This window comes from Bufo gargarizans, chromosome 3, assembly GCF_014858855.1.
Source record: "Bufo gargarizans isolate SCDJY-AF-19 chromosome 3, ASM1485885v1, whole genome shotgun sequence".
NCBI lineage: Eukaryota > Metazoa > Chordata > Amphibia > Anura > Bufonidae > Bufo > Bufo gargarizans.
Window position 1 is genome coordinate 375098732 of NC_058082.1, and position 17796 is coordinate 375116527.

The 17796-nt window shown below is 42.0% G+C and overlaps 1 protein-coding gene across 2 annotated transcripts in view; it reads left to right on the forward strand.

Annotated features, from left to right (window-relative positions):
* ITPR3 (inositol 1,4,5-trisphosphate receptor type 3) overlaps positions 1–17796 on the forward strand; it is a 498562-nt gene that overhangs the window by 221003 nt on the left and 259763 nt on the right. For both annotated transcript variants that reach the window (XM_044288135.1, XM_044288136.1), the window contains exons 16-19: positions 4742–4914; positions 10159–10278; positions 13615–13797; positions 15923–16174. In XM_044288135.1, the coding sequence (XP_044144070.1) occupies positions 4742–4914; positions 10159–10278; positions 13615–13797; positions 15923–16174 (728 nt within the window). The remainder of the gene's footprint in view (positions 1–4741; positions 4915–10158; positions 10279–13614; positions 13798–15922; positions 16175–17796) is intronic.

Sequence of the window (17796 nt, forward strand, 5' to 3'; positions counted from 1 at the left end):
TGTCATTTTACATATACCCATGATGGGTGAGAAAAATATCTTGGTCAAATGCCAACTTTGTATAAAAAAATGGGAAAAGTTGTCTTTTGCCAAGATATTTCTCTCACCCAGCATGGGTATATGTAAAATGACACCCCAGAAAAAAAATTCCCCAACTTCTCCTGAGTAAGGCGATACCAGATGTGTCACACTTTTTTGCTGCCAAGGTGGGCAAAGGGGCACATATTCCAAAGTGCACCTTTTGGATTTCACCGGTCATTTTTTACACATTTTGATTGCAAAGTTCTTCTCACACATTTGGGCCCCTAAATTGCCAGGGCAGTATAACTACCCCACAAGTGACCCCATTTTGGAAAGAAGACACCCCAAGGTATTCCGTGAGGGGCATGGCAAGTTCCTAGAATTTTTTATTTTTTGTCGCAAGTTAGTGGAATATGAGACTTTGTAAGAAAAAAAAAAAAAAAAAAAATCATCATCATTTTCCGCTAACTTGTGACAAAAAATAAAACGTTCTATGAACTCACTATGCCCATCAGCAAATACCTTAGGGTGTCTACTTTCCGAAATGGGGTCATTTGTGGGGTTTTTCTACTGTTTGGGCATTGTAGAACCTCAGGAAACATGACAGGTGCTCAGAAAGTCAGAGCTGTTTCAAAAAGCGGAAATTCACATTTTTGTACCATAGTTTGTAAATGCTATAACTTTTACCCAAACCATTTTTTTTTTTGCCCAAACATTTTTTTTTAATCAAAGACATGTAGAACAATAAATTTGGCGAAAAATTTATATATGGATGTCGTTTTTTTTGCAAAATTTTACAGCTGAAAGTGAAAAATGTCATTTTTTTGCAAAAAAATCGTTACATTTTGATTAATAACAAAAAAAGTAAAAATGTCAGCAGCAATGAAATACCACCAAATGAAAGCTCTATTAGTGAGAAGAAAAGGAGGTAAAATTCATTTGGGTGGTAAGTTGCATGACCGAGCGATAAATGGTGAAAGGAGTGTAGTGCCGAAGTGTAAAAAGTGCTCTGGTCATGAAGGGGGTTTCACCTAGCGGGGCTGAAGTGGTTAAAGAGTCAGTCAGATGTCAACTTCTACCATGAGCAAGACCAAAAAGCTGTCAAGACACCAGAGACAAAATTGTGGACCTCAACAAGACTGGAAAGGGCTACGAAGCAATTGCCAAGCATTTTGGTGAAAATAGATCAACCATTGGAGCAATTGTTAGAAAATGGAAGAGGCTAAAGACGGCTGTCAGTCTCCCTCAGACTGGGGTTCCATGCAAGTTCTCACCTTGTGGGGTATCACTGATGATAAGAAAGGTAAGGAATCAGCCCAGAACTACAAGGAAGGAGCTGGCCAATGACATGAAGAGAGCTGGAACCACAGCTTCTAAGGTCACTGTCGGTAGAACACTACGCTGTCATGGTTTCAAATCATGCATTGCACTGAAGGTTCCTCTGCTCAAGTCATCACATGTCCAGGCCCGTCTGAAGTTTGCCAATGACCATCTGGACGATCCAGTGGAGGCATGGGAGAAAGTCATGTGGTTAGATGAGACCAAAGTAAAACTTTTTGGTCTAAACTTCACTTGTCGTGTTTGGAGGAAAAAGAAGTATGAGTTGCATCCCACGAACACCATCCCTACTGTGAAGCATGGGGGTGGTAACATCATGCTTTGGGGGTGCTTCTCTGCGAAGGGGTCAGGATGACTGCACTGTATTAAGGAGAGGATGAATGGGGCCATTTATTGTGAGATTTTGAGCAACAACCTCCTTCCTTCAGTCAGAGCATTGAAGATGGGTCGCGGCTGGGTCTTCCAACATGACAACGACCCGAAGCACACAGCCAGGATAACCAAGGAGTGGCTCCGTAAGAAGAATATCAAGGTTCTGGAGTGGCCTAGCAAGTCTCCAGACCTAAATCCAATAAAACATCTTTGGAGGGAGCTGAAACTCTGTGTTGCTCAGCGACAGCCCCGAAACCTGACAGATCTAGAGGAGGTCTGTGTGGAGGAATGGGCCAAAATCCCTGTTTGCAGTGTATGCAAACCTGGTCAAGAACTACAGGAAACGTTTAACCTCTGTAATTGCAAACAAAGGCTTCTGTACCAAATATTAACAGGTGTTCAAATACTTATGTTCAGCAGTGCAATACAAATAAATTCTTTAAAAATCATACAATGTGATTTCCTTTTTTTTATTTTTATTTTTTATTCTGTCTCTCACAGTGAGAATGCACCTACAATGTGAATTTCAGACCCCTCCAAGTGGGAGAACTTGCAAAATCACAGGGTGTTCAAATACTTCTGTTCCTCACTGTAAATAACATCACTCTCTCCCACAGCCACCATCAACATACAGTCCCCATGCAAAAGCCATTACTTCCTCCCACAGCCACTATCAATATACAGTCCCATGTAAATAACATCATTCTGTCCCAACCACCTCCAAAATGTAGCCTCGTGTAAATAACATAACCTAATTAACATTTAGTCCCATGTAAATTACATCCCTCTCTTCAGCCCTAACATACAGTCCCAGTTATATAACTACAACTCCCAGCATTTCTTTGACTGTCCCTTCACGTACCTCTCCTCATGTAGCAGAAATCAGCACAACTTCTTCCCCCAGAACTTCTCTTCACTGCCCTCCTCTCCTGCACTGGTCACATGATGGTGACATCATCGCAGGTCCTTCCCAACCACTGCCTGTTTTGCTGGTCACATAACCTGTGATGTCACCACAAGTCCTTCAGCTCTTCCAGTATATTAGATTAAATTGTATTGCCATCCTGAGGAAGTCAATACCGTTGTATCTAGCAGGCAGGCAGGACATTCAGGGCCTGGGACAAGACATCAGGGGCCCAGGCCCCGAATGTTTTAACCTAGCAACGCCCCTAATTTCCAGCAATGAGGTCCAGGAGGTTATTGAGGTAGGCATACCCCTGTCAAAGAAACTGTTCTGGATAGAAGAGCCTGGGAGTGGCAACCCTTGGTCTCCTACTTTTTCCACAATATTTTCTGGTAGTCGCGTTTTCCCCTGAGATGATGGAACCGCACTTGTTTTCCTGGCACTGCTTTCAGTTACGGCATATCTTTTCAGGGTGCCAATCATTTGTTCAGTGGTCTGGGCATCACTCTACATTACCCAGTATTTCAGTTTTCTGGAAAGTGCACAACATAGTTGTTCCACAGTGACCCAGTCCACCACATCCTGTGAGGATGAGTTTTCTGGCTCAAGCCATTTATCTATTAACTTCATAAGATCATGCACCTATGACCGAGGAGGCTTACTGGTATCGTATTGCCATTCATGCACCCTCTGGGCACGAACAGCCAAGGTGACTCCCCCTTGTGCAGGTATCTCTGCTTTAAGCTACATATAACTTTTAGCATTCTCAGCAGACAAATCACAATGAGCTTTTAGTGGCTCACCTGAAAGTAGCGGTGGCAGGACTTCAGCCCACTGAGATTCTGGAAAATGTTCCCTTTCAGTGGTTCGCTAAAACAACGCCAGGTAGACCTCTACATTCTCTCCTTTTACCATCCGTTGCATTTGTACCAACTTTTGCGGGTTGTCCAGGGCAACGGTCTGAAATGAGGCCTGTTGAACAGTCCAAGTCACCTTTAATACAGCCAGTTGCTCCATTAGCAGTTTATTTGTTTGCTTTTGTACTTGCATGGCCTCTGTATCTGCCTGTTGTTGCTGGATGTTAGCTTGCACCAACTGCTGGATTAATTATTTCATGTTTGTCAATTGTTTAGCGTCCAGAACAGCAGCTTTCACCCAGGACCTATGTTTTGCTGGTTCCTGGTGCTATTGGCAAATTCACTTAGCAGCAAAGAGGTAGCATAATAAATGCCCACATCCCCCACCATATGTAACAGTTTGGGGAATTAGCTTCGGCAAAGAGACACTCTTCGTCCAGGTTTCTTCAACAAAACAATGGCTAGTAGTTTATTTCCAACCAACATATAGTCCATCAAACGTAAATGTAGCTTTATTTAGCGTGGATAAATAGTAAACAGAATTATGCTTTATGGCAGCACAAACTCCAAAATAAAACACAGTTCTTTTTCCCTTTTGGTAATAAGGCACAGTTCACACCTTGTGAAGTCTTTGCTGTGGTATATGGATTCTCCATTGCCAAATTAACCCCCTCACTTTATCACACTACATATGAAATAGAAACATCACCATATTCAAATGTATATAACTAGCTCTAGTGTAATACACTTTAAATACTTTACTAATAGCATTACATGAACCACAAACCATCCCATACAGAGTTCAAAATTATGTAAGCATAAGGAAATGTATACTGTTAATGTTTTCCCTATAAAAAATAATGACATAGTACTTCTTAGGGTAAAGATGAAATATCTGGAAGTCTCAAAATTACGTGAGATTTCAGAGAGTTATCCATGCTGTCAAACTCTCTGTGGCTTATTGTGGGCGGCAAATCTTTACGATACCAAAGTGTGACAAATGTGACAAACTACTAAAATGAAGCCTTCTTATTTTGAATGTGTCACTAAAAAAGCTAGCTATACCAAATGTTGAAAAAACATAAAGAAAATGAAAAGCAACAAGTTGGATGAATAGAGATAGAAATTGCACAACTAACAAGAAATTATAACAGTTTGATATTTCTGTACAGAAAAAAGAGGCTATGAGTGGATGAGAGTCAGAACATTGAATGATCTATTTTATATGTATTTCTGTCTTCTACTTTAGGAGCACATAGCCAAGCAGTTTGGAGTCATGCAGTCTCAGATTGGATACGATATTTTAGCCGAGGACACAATAACTGCACTGCTGCATAACAATCGGAAACTCTTAGAAAAACACATCACTAAGACTGAGGTTGAGACGTTTGTCAGCTTGGTTAGGAAAAACCGCGAGCCAAGGTAAGTGCAGTTTCAATAGAATAAGGTGCTTGTGTTCACTATTAGATTGTGGATTATTTAGTACAACTGACTCTTGATTTGCATAGTTAAGGGTACTTTCACACTTGCGTTATTCTTTTCCGGTATTGAAATCTGGTAAAGGGTCTCAATACCGGTAAAAAAACACATCAGTTTTGTCTTAATGCATTCTCAAAGGAAAGCAATCCGTTCAGTATGCATCAGGATGTCTTCCGTTCCTTGTACGGTACTTGCTGCGGTATTCTTTCCGGCCCAAATCCTGGAACAATACCGCACTTGCCGGATCTAGCATTAATTTCCATAGAGATGTATTAATGCCGGATCCGGTACCAAGTGTTCCTGAAATTGCTGATTCGCCGGATCCGGTTTTGCGGTCTGTGCATGCGTTGGGCTTTTGATCTTTAAAAAAATTTAAATACTGGATCAGTTTTTTCCGGATGAGACTGATCCGGTATATCACCAAATCCATGTAACGGATTCGGGAAAAAAAGCTATCTGTTTGTACACGGCTTGCTGGATCCGGCAGGCAGTTCCGTTGCTGGAACTGCCTGCCGGATTCTAACAACGCTAGTGTGAAAGTACCCTAAGGCGGTTTAGGGTTAGTTTATCGGTTATTCCTTGATTAATGTAAAATAAATGAAAATTAGAAATCATACTGTACATGACAATCTCCTTCTAACAAAGCTAGAATAAGCCCGATACCACACATGGGTCCAGATAATCTCCTTTTTCATTGTTTTGCTAGATTTAGCTGACAGCTCAAGGGGAGTGTATTTTCTGCTGCAGCTCAGAGGGTGTGTCAATGTCTCCCTATCAGGAGGCAGTTGGAGGATGAAACTGAGCATGTGCGGCCTTCTCAGTGAGCTAGACAAAGTTATGCGCAACTCACTACTCAAAAGAGATGCAGAAAAGTGTGCCAGTCTTGGAGTGGAGTAGAAATTAGACTATTCTTCTGACCAAATCAGGTGCACCTACATAAATATGTCAGAAAATTGTTTTGAATTAGTCTAAAAATCTAAATTGAACGAGGCGCAAATACCTCTAAAACAGGCACATTTTCAGTAGTAAATGAAACAAAATAAATAAGACAGTCTAAAACAGACGCAGAAACTGTATGTGCCACATTGTATTAGGTGTCAGACTGGCTCACCATTTGTTTGGTGTGCTAGTATTGATAAATCTCCCACATTATATGTTCTTTAGGGGTCATGCACACAAACTAATTTTTTGTCCATGTCCATGTCATTTTGCAGACAAGGACAGGCATTGTTAGAATGGATCTGAAAACCCCCCCGAATGTAACATGGACATTACATGGATGTCATCCATTTTTTATTGCAAATCTGTATTTTGCGGACTGTAAAATTCAGACGGTTGTGTGCATGAGCCAATAAAAGTATGTTCAGTAGGTTTTTTAAAGATTTTTTAAAGCTTGTCACAGAGCAGAGTGTTGTATAAAATAAAGCAAAACACCATTGCTCACCTTTTCAATGTGCTGTCACTCTGGCACTGTATTTCAGTACCAGTTGCTCCATTTCCTGCTGGTCCCACAGTAATGATATCATGTTCACCATTCACCTGATCGCTGCTGCTCAACAGTCATGCACCATTCATACATACATGATCATTGTGGCCAGTGATTGGCTGCAGCAGGCATGTAAACAATGAATGCAACATCATCTTTGCAAGATCAGAGCATGGTGCTGGAGGAGCAGGACATTTAAGGCTGGGTTCACACTGGCGAGATTTCCACGCGGGTGCAATGCGTGAGGTTAACGCATTGCACCCGCACTGAATCTGGACCCATTCACCTCTATGGGGCTGTGCACATGAGCGGTGATTTTCACACATCAATTGTGCATTGCGTGAAAATCGCAGCATGCTCTATATTGTGCGTTTATCACGCAACGCAGGCCCCATAGAAGTGAATGGGGCTGCGTGAAAATCGCAAGCAAGTGCGGATGTGGTGCGATTTTCACGCGTGGTTGCTAAGATGACAGTCTATTCACTGTAATATTTTCCCTTATAACATGGTTATAAGGGTAAATAATGGCATTCTTTAATGCAGAATGCTTAGTAGAAGGTCAATTGAGGGTTAAAAAATAAAAATAAATTAACTCACTTCCTCCTCTTGATGGCGTAGTTGCCGATCTCTAATTACTTCTTTAATCACGAGCTGCCGGCTAAAGGACCTGTGGTGACGTCACGTCACATGGTCCAATCACATGGTCCACCACAGTGGTGATGGACCATGTGATTGGACCATGTGATGAGCTCAGTGATGTCACCACAGGTCCTTTGACAGGTCCTGAAGAAAGAACAGGAGACCGGCAGCTACGCTACCTTCTACTAAGTATTCTGTATTAAAGAATGCTATTATTTTCCCTTATAACCATGTTATAAGGATAAATAATTTAATCTACACAACCTTGAACCCAAACCTGAACTTCAGTGAAGAAGTTCGGGTCTGGGTACCACATTCAGTTTTTTATCACGCGCAAAACACATTGCACCCGCACGATACAAACTGAACAACGGAACGCAATCGCTGACCGCAATTGGGTACCTACTTGTGCGGGTTTGCTGCAATGCACCCGGGACGCATCCTTAGCCAAAACGTGATGCCCGTGTGAACCCAAACTAAAGGGTGAGTACCTTTAGAACAATTTCACACAAGCTTATTCAGTGAGAGAAATACGCTCTAGGGTAGATTTATCAAAACTGGTGTAAAGGAAAGCTGTCTTAGGCCCCTTTCACACGGGCGAGATTTCCGCGCGTGTGCAATGCGTGAGGTGAACGCATTGCACCCGCACTGAATCCGGACCAATTCATTTCTATGGGGCTGTGCACATGAGCAGTGATTTTCACACATCACTTGTGCATTTCGTGAAAATCGCAGCATGTTCTATATTGTGCGTTTTTCATGCAACGCAGGCCCCATAGAAGTGAATGGGGCTATGTGAAATCCGCAAGCAAGTGCGGATGCGGTGCGATTTTCACGCACGGTTGCTAGGAGACGATCAGGATGGGGACCCGATCATTTTTATTTTCCCTTATAACATGGTTATAAGGGAAAATAATAGCATTCTAAATACAGAATGCATAGTACAATAGGGCTGGAGGGGTTAAAAAAAATATATAAATAATTTAACTCACCTTAATCCACTTGTTCGCGCAGCCCGGCTTCTCTTCTGTCTTCATCTTTGCTGTGCACAGGAAAAGGACCTGTGGTGACGTCACTACGCTCATCACATGGTCCGTCACATGATCTATCACATGGTAAAAGATCATGTGATGGACCATGTGATGAGCGCAGTGACGTTATCAAAGGTCCTATTCCTCAAAGAAGAGAAGAGAAGACAGAAGAGAAGCCGGGCTGCGCGAACAAGTGGATGAGGTGAGTTAAATTATTTTTTATTTATTTTTTATCCCCTCCAGCCCTATTGTACTATGCATTCTGTATTAAGAATGCTATTATTTTCCCTTATAACCATGTTATAAGGGAAAATAATACAATCTACACAACACCGATCCCAAACGTTTGGGTACCAAACATGCCGATTTTTCTCACGTGCGTGCAAAACGCATTACAATATTTAGCACTCGCACAGAAAAAAATCGCGCATGTTTCTGCAACACACCCGCATCTTTTTCCGCAACGCCCATGTGAAACCAGCCTTAGTTGACCATAGCAACCAATAAGATTCCATGTTTCAATTTTCAGAGCTCCTTTGGAAAATGAAAGGTGTAATATGATTGGTTGCTATGGGCAACTAAGGCTACTTTCACACTTGCGTTTGGTCGGATCCGTCTTGTATCTGCACAGACGGATTCGCACCGATAATGCAAATGCGTGTATTCGTTCATAACGGATCCGTTTGCATTATTCATTTAAAAAAAAGTCTAAGTCAAAACGGAACCGTCTTGACTTACATTGAAAGTCAATGGGGGACGGATCCGTTTTCAATTGCACCATTGTGTCAGTGAAAAACGGATCCGTCCACATTGACTTACATTGTAAGTCAGGACGGATCCGTTGGGCTCCGCATCGTCAGGCGGTCACCAAAACGCTGCAAGCTGTGTTTTAGTGACCGTCTAAAAAACGCAACGGAGACCAAACGCAGCCAAATTGATGCATTCTGAACGGATCCTTACCCTTTCAGAATGCATTGGGGCTGAACTGGTCCATTTTGGGCCGCTTGTGAAAGCCCTGAAACGGATCTCACAAGCGGACCCAGAAACGCCAGTGTGAAAGTAGCCTAAGCCAGTTTTCCTTTACAACAGTTTGATAAATCTTCCCCCTTGTGGTATTACCCATCCCAAATGCTACTCCTGTGACATGGATCCATGGAATGGTTTAGAATACTGTGTGTTTCTGCCTAACCTCAAATCTAATTATTTCTACTGACAGCGTTATGTGAGTACAATTCATTAGAGTTGAGATTGGGCAGGAACACGCAGCATTATAAATCATTCTAATGCCGTGGGTCCATGTCATAGGAACAGCATTCAGGACTGGAAGTACCTCTGACACACGAAGTGTATTTCTCACACTGAAAATGCTTGAGTGAAATTGGCTCAAGAGTTTTTTGTTTATATTATTATTATAATATAATTAGATTATAATATTATTAACCACTTTCTCTGTGCCAGCTTTTTTAAAACCTCAGAAAATTCTGTTGCTGGGAATCTGTCGACATTTTATTCTGCACTATCATAGAGGGCAGCATATCAATGAGCAAAGTCAGTATTGAGTTCTTGCAACACAGTCCTGATATTGCTTATTGCAGTGTTTTCCAACCAGTGTGCCTCCAGCTGTTGCAAAACTACACCTCCCAGCATGCCCGGACAGCCAAAGGCCAAAGGGCATGCTGGGAGGTGTAGCTTTGCAACAGCTGGAGGCAGACTGGTTGGGAAACACTGGCTTATTGCTATAGGAAAAGAGCTATCAATCAGTGGTAGGGTAGTGTGGAGAGCCTGGAGTTCTTGAAGATGAATATTCTCAAACTTGTGCAGTGTATTGAGGGAACTACAGTGCTTGGCCCCCAGTGGAGCCGCAAAAAACAGATTTTAGCACAACTGGGTCAATACAAAAAAGTGACCCAGTGTTTTGCACAAGACCAGAGATAGGGCAGAATAAAACCGGTGACAAATTCCGAAGATACACAACAAATTTAAAATTGTAAAATTATTCCACAAATGACTGCATATTTATGTGTCTTCTAGATTTCTGGATTATCTTTCTGACTTGTGTGTATCAAATCATATTGCAATCCCAGTAACTCAAGAGCTCATCTGTAAGTGTGTTTTAGATCCCAAAAACAGTGATATCCTCATAAAGACTGAGTAAGTACACTTTTCAGGGAAATGCAGCTTTTATTTTACCATGATTAAGACTTGCTTAAGACTAGTTTATGTTGGTTTGCACTATACTCATTTTTTTTGCCTTCAGTGGGTTAAGCCTGTAAACTAGAGTTTATGGGTATATGCTGTTTAATGGGACACTCCCATTTTTTTTTTTTTTTTAGCATATATTAAAAACCTATATGTGCATCTATATTTTTTTAAATTTATATTATGACAGAAAAAGTTAAAGAGGACCTGTCACCACAATTTGCAAAGCAATCTACAGGCAGTACGTTATAGAGCAGGAAAAGCTGAGCAGATTGATATATAGTTACATTTGAGATAATGATCGGCCGCATTGCAGCCAATAAGTCGTCCATGGGATCATTTGTACGAACTGTCGGAAGTTTTCCAGAATGGCGGATTACATTTTCTGCAGACAAGAGTCTGCTGCTGGCTATCACAAACACTTGTTCTCGCTAGTTTTTCGAACCACAGTAGGACAGAATGGGTGAAATCTGCCATTCCGGCCGACTTTAATCTTATGTGTATGGCCTCTCACACTTAGGGCTCTTGCATACGGCCGTTGTCAGCCTTTCTGTGCATTGGGGACCGCAATTTTCAGTCTCCAATGCATGGGCAAAATCCATGCAGATTCCGCAGATGGATCACGACCCATTCAACTTCAATTGTTCCGTGATCCGTCCCCACCTAAAAAAAATAGAACATGTTCTATTTCTTTGCAGTGCCGAGGCATAGGCAGAAACCCCAAGGAAGCACTCCTTAGTGCTTCCGTGGGGTTCCGTGCCTCCACTCCGCACCAGACCTTCCAGATTGCAGACCCTTTCAAGTGATTGTAATGCGTTTTGCACACGCGTGAGAAAAATCGGCATGTTTGGTACCCAAACCCGGACTTCTTCACAGAAGTTCGGGTTTGGGATCGGTGGTGTGTAGATTTTATTATTTTCCTTTATAACATGGTTATAAGGGAAAATAATAGCATTCTTAATACAGAATGCATAGTATAATAGGGCTGGAGGGGTTCAAAAAATAATAATAATAATTTAACTCACCTTAATTCACTTGATCGCGCAGCGTCTTCTCTTCTGTCTTCTTCTTTGAGGAATAGGACCTTTGATGACGTCACTGCGCTCATCACATGGTCCATCACATGATCCATCACCATGGTGATGGATCATGTGACGGACCATGTAATGATCTGCAGTGACGTTACCACAGGTCCTTTTCCTGTGCACAGCAAAGATGAAGACAGAAGAGAATCCGGGCTGCGCGAGCAAGTGGATTAAGGTAAGTTAAATTATTATTATTATTTTTTTTTTAACCCCTCCAGCCCTATTGTATTATGCATTCTGTATTTAGAATGCTATTATTTTAAAATAATAATAATCGGGTCCCCATCCCGGTCGTCTCCTAGCAACCGTGCGTGAAAATCGCACCGCATCTGCACTTGCTTCTGGATGCTTGCGATTTCACGCAACCCCATTCACTTCTATGGGTCCTGCGTTGCGTGGACAACGCACAAAATAGGAGCATGCTGCGATTTTCACGCAACGCACAAGTGATGCGTGAAAATCACTGCTCATGTACACAGCTTCATAGAAATGAATGGGTCCGGATTCAGTGCGGGTGCAATGCGTTCACCTCACGCATCGCACCCGCGTGGAAATCTTGCCCATGTGAAAGGAGCTTTACTGTGCTTAAATCCAAACAAAGATGAAGTTAAAGAGCCAGGACAGGAAGTTGAATACATGGAGTAACTTTGAAAATTGATTCCAGAAATGCATCAGCCTGTTTTTTATTTTAAAAAAGTGGACATCAAACTTGCGTATAGAAACCAGTGTCAGGCAGCTGCTGCAAAGGCCAATAAGATTATGGGGTGCATGAAAAGGGGCATAGATGTACATGATGAAAACATAGTCCTGGACTTCCAAATCCCTATCCAGACTGCACATAGAGTATTTTGTGCAATTCTGGGCTCCTGTGTGCAAGACAGACATAGCAGAACTGGAGAAAGTTCACAGAAGGGCAATTAAAGTAATATCTGGAATGGGTGGACTACAGTACCCTGAAACATGGTGCAAACACCAGTATCCTGACTCTGAGAGTCAGCAGTCAGCAATATAGTGCTAAAATCAGTCCTCTATCCGCTGACCCAGAGGATCCACATCCTCTGGTCGTAACAGTGGTGATGGTGAAATCACTAAAAGAGTACAAGAGGGGCCAGGATGTATTTCTGGAGTGTAATAATACAGGTAATAGTTACTAGAGAGGGGTCGTTGATCCGGGGAGTTATTCTAATTGCCTGATTGGAGTCAGGAAGGAAAATTTTTCCCCTAAAGTGAGGAAAATTGGCTTCTACCTCACAGAGGTTTCTTTTTGCCTTCCTCTGGATCAATTTGCAGGATGACAGGCCGAACTGGATGGACAAATGTCTTTTTTAGCCTTACAAACTATGTTACTATACAGAATTTTCACTCATAGATTGTTAATATGTGACAATTTAAAAAAAAAAAGAAGTGTCCTTTTAACATTTTAAATTGTTTTGAACTATTGAATTTGAAACATATTATAACTGAGAGCTTAGGGTACTTTCACACTTGCGTTGTTTGATTCCGGCAGGCAGTTCCGTTGCCTGAACTGACTGCCTGATCAGGCAAACTGTATGCAAACGGATGTCATTTTTTCTGACTGATCAGGCATTTTTCTGACTGATCAGGATCCTGATCAGTCAGAAAAATGCCTGATCAGTCAGAAAAATGCCTGATCAGTCAGAAAAATGCATTGCAATACCGGATCCGTTTTTCCGGTGTCATCAGGCAAAACGGATCCGTTTTTTTTTTTTTTTTTCATTTTTAAAGGTCTGCGCATGCGCAGACCGGAATGACGGATCCGGCATTCCGGTATTTTGAATGCCTGATCCGGCACTAATGCATTCCTATGGAAAAAAATGCCTGATCAGGCATTCAGGCAAGTCTTCAGTTTTTTTCGCCGGAGATAAAACCGTAGCATGCTACGGTTTTCTCTTTTGCCTGATCAGTCAAAACAACTGAACTGAAGACATCCTGATGCAAACTGAACGGATTACTCTCCATTCAGAATGCATGGGGATATGCCTGATCAGTTATTTTCCGGTATAGAGCCCCTGTGACGGAACTCTATGCCGGAAAAGAAAAACGCAAGTGTGAAAGTACCCTTATTAGATGATTATAACATAACAACAGCATCCCATCTCAGAGTAATAATCCTACCAGTTGTCATGACTAAATTTACAACCAATGTGGATCTACAATCTTTGATGTACTATTTTTTTGGAAGGCTGAGACCAGTAAAAGAGATGTCCCAGTCCCCAGAATATATGAGTATTGAGTACTGTGAAGATGAAGTCTGGCTAGTCTGGTTAGACAAAAACAATGATACCCATGAGAAGAGCATCCGACAGTTATCACAAGAGGCAAGGGCTGGAAATGGCCATGATGAGAATGTATTGACATATTATCGGTAAGCTTGCCTTTATTATACAGCTTAAAGAGGACTTTTTAATGGTTCTGACCTTACAATACCTTACACTATAGGGCTTGTTTAAGAGATGGCATCGCGCAAATTTTTTTTCTGATCCGCAGCTCCAATTTGTTGATGTGCCCCCTGTTCTCTTTTGCTGCCCTGTATGCTAATCAGTAACATTTCTACAGAGAGGAGGAGATGGCCACGTTTTTCAGGGAGCATCTCCTTCTCCCTGGCTGTGAGCTGTCCAATCACAATGGACAGCTGTGTTTCTTAAAATCTATATAAATGATAGTGGGTTCACTAATAAATATACATAGATACCGTCAAGTCCATATAACTACTACTAACTAGAAAATGCATTCAGTGGATTTCTTGCATGACAAATGTTCTCCCTTCTTTCTTCTTGACATTGTTCTATACTGCTTACATACTGGCCATTTTTATAATGTACTAGCTGAAGGACCCGGCTTTGCTCGGGTATATTTAATCTATTTCATTTAATGTTTGTGTGTGTCGTTAAAAGATAACACTATCCACTATAACAGTGACATCTACAGCACCCCACCCCCAAAACAGTGACCTCCACAGCCCCCCACCCCTTAACATGGACCCTCCCACAGTGCCCCGTCCATTAAAATTGGACCTCCACCGCAGCCCACCCTCTTAACTTTGACTTTTACAGCAGCCTTCCCCTTTAACAGTGACTTTCACAGCATACCACCCCCTTGACAGTGTCCTCCACAGGGGCCCTCCCCCTTAACAGTGGCCTTTACTGGATCATGGGCGTGTCCTTTTGAACAGCTCACTCGAAGACAGCAGCACAGTACTGTCTGAGTGTGAGCTGCAGGGAGAAATTCATCCTCCCTCCCACCTCTGCAGCTGACAAAAGTTGATTTTTACCTTCATTTTTTCAATCACTGTCGGCTGAGGAGTGGAGGGGGTGTAACCTAACCAGATCGTGGCGTGGCTTAGCGCGACCTAGAAGTTAATTTTTAACTTCATTTTTTCCAATCTCAGTCGGAGTGGTAGGGGGCGTGGCCTAACGGGATCGGGACGTGTCCTTTTGAACAGTTCACTCTAAGGGTCCATTCACACATCCGAGAATGGGTCCACATCTATTCCGCAATTATGCGGAACGGGTGCGGACCCATTCATTCTCTATGGTGCCGGAAGAGATGCGGACAGTACACAGTGTGCTGTGCGCATCCGCATTTCCAGAACACGGCCCCGATCATCTGGTCTGCAGCTCCGGAAAACATAGAGCCTGTCCTATTCTGTTTCACAATTGCGGACAAGAATAGGCATTTCTATGGGGGTGCTGGCCGGGTGTATCGCGTATCCGCAATGCACTACAGACGTCTGAATGGAGCCTAAGACAGCAGCACTGTGCTGTCTGAGTGTAAGCTGCAGGGAGAAAGTCACCTCCCTCCCACCCCTGCAGCTTACAGAAGTTGATTTTTACCTTCACTTTTTCAATCCCCGTCGGCTCAGGAGTGGGAGGGGGCGTGGCCTAACCAGTTTTAAGTCTTTTGAGGGTGGACATATTGTGGCAGGGGGCGTAGTCTCCTTTCTGCAAGAGTGACGCCCCTCTGGTCACCTTACTGGCTCATTTGCATACCAAATAAACTGGATTTTCAGAGGATAAAAACATCTATTGCTGGAAAAAAGGCACATCTTGAAATAATGTACCAAGTGCTATTAGACCATGACATTACTTCAATAGCAATTATCCTGGTGACAGATTTACTTAAAGCTCTCCTACAGCAATGAAGAAAAATGGCTGGGTTGTTATGGAAACCTGGAGTAAAACTGTGCATGTGGAGGCTAACGGCCTGGGAGCTTCTATCGGCTGATAAGGGTCATGTGACCAAGCTTCTATTGGCTAATGCATTTTTTGGGAATATCTCAGGAACGGTACATCCTAGAGAGCTGAGACCTGATCTAAAACCTTCCTGGACACCTGATTTACCTGTGTGCTAGATTTTGTGATTGTAAATGCGACGGTGCGGATTCCTTTAGCAGACATACACACACACACACAAACATACACTCACCTTTATATATTAGAAGATGGTGGCTTTTCAGTTGATAATGTTTTCGCTTTGTGTGTATATTCCAGGTACCAGTTGAAACTTTTTGCACGAATGTGCCTAGACCGTCAGTACCTGGCTATCCATGAAATCTCAAAGCAACTGAGTGTTGACCTGATCTTCCTTTGTATGGCTGATGAGATGCTGCCTTTTGAGATCAGAGCTTCTTTTTGTCATCTTATGCTGCATGTCCATGTTGACAGAGACCCACAAGAACTGGTGACTCCAGTAAAGTATGCCCGCCTGTGGACTGAAATCCCTACAAGCATCACCATTAAAGAGTAAGGGAATTATATTTTACAAGTATATTATTTCATGAAGACAATGTCTTTCAATAATAGCTATTAAATTAATTATCCAGGATGTTTTCTTAACCACCTCCCATCCTCCCCTAGACTATAAACGTCCAGGAGGTGGTTCTCTATTTCTGAATGGACGTTCCAGAACGTCCATTCAGAAACTGCAGCTGCTGATCAGTGACAGCACGGCAACCCAGAGAGAAGGCAGGGACAGTTCCCAGGTGTCCCTGCCTTCTGGATCGCTGCATACACAGCACTCACCGAGCGCTGTGTATGCAGAGCAGGAAGCTCTATGCGCTTCCTGTTCCGGCCCGGCGGTCATGTGATAGCCGGGACCGGAGAGTGCAGGAGCACTCCGGTACCAATAAAACCTTCACCTCATCCTGCAAAAATGAGCCCTACATAAGAAAATCTCTCCCAAAAAAGAAAAAAAAATCGCTCTCAGAACATGGACACATTAAAACATAATTTTTTTTTGTTTCAAAAATGCTATTATTGTGTTAAAAAAAGTATACATATTAAGTATCGCCACATACGTAACAATCTGCTCTATAAAAATATCACTTGACCGAACCCCTCAGGTGAACGCTGTAAAAATAAATAAATAAATCAAAACTGTGATAAAAAAAAAAATTTTTGGTCACCTTGCCCCATAAAGTGTTATAATAAATGATCAAAAAATCATATGTACCCAAAAATAGTACCAATAAAGCTGGCACCTTATCCCCTAGTTTCCAAAATGGAGTCACTTCTTGGGAGTTTCTACTATAAGGGTGCATCAGGGGGGCTTCAAATGGGACATGGCATCTAAAAACCATGTGGCGCTCCTTTTCTGGCACCTTATCCCCTAGTTTCCAAAATGGGGTCACTTCTTGGGAGTTTCTACTATAAGGGTGCATCAGGGGGGCTTCAAATGGGACATGGCATCTAAAAACCTTGTGGCGCTCCTTTTCTTCTGCGCCCTGCCATGTGCCTATACAGCAGTTTATGACCACTTGTGGGGTGTTTCTGCAAACTGCAGAATCTGGGTAATAAATATTGAGTTTTGTTTGGCTGTTAACCATCGATGTGTTAAAGAAATATTTTAATTAAAATGGAAAATCTGCCAAAAAAGTGAAATTTAAAAATTTGATCTCCATTTTCCTTTAATTCTTGTGGAACGCCTAAAGGGTTAACAAAGTTTGTAAAATCGGGTTTAAGTAACTTGAGGGGTGTAGTTTCTACAAAGGGGGTCATTGATGGGGGTATCCACTATGTAGGCCCCACAAAGTGACTTCAGACCTGAACTGGTCCTTAAAAAGTGGGTTTTGGCAATTTTCTTAAAAATTTTAAGAATTGCTTCTAAACCTCTAAGCTTTCTAACGTCCTAAAGAAATAAAATGACATTTCCAAAATGATGCCAACATAAAGTAGACATATGGGGAATGTTAAGTAATAAATAGTATCACTTTCTGTTTTAAAAGCAGAGAAATTAAAATTTAGAAAATTGCGAATTATTCAATTTTTTTTGTAAATTTGGGATTTTTTCATAAATAAAGGAGAAATAGATTGACTCAAATTTATGACTATCATGAAGTACAATGTGTCACGAGAAAACTATCTCT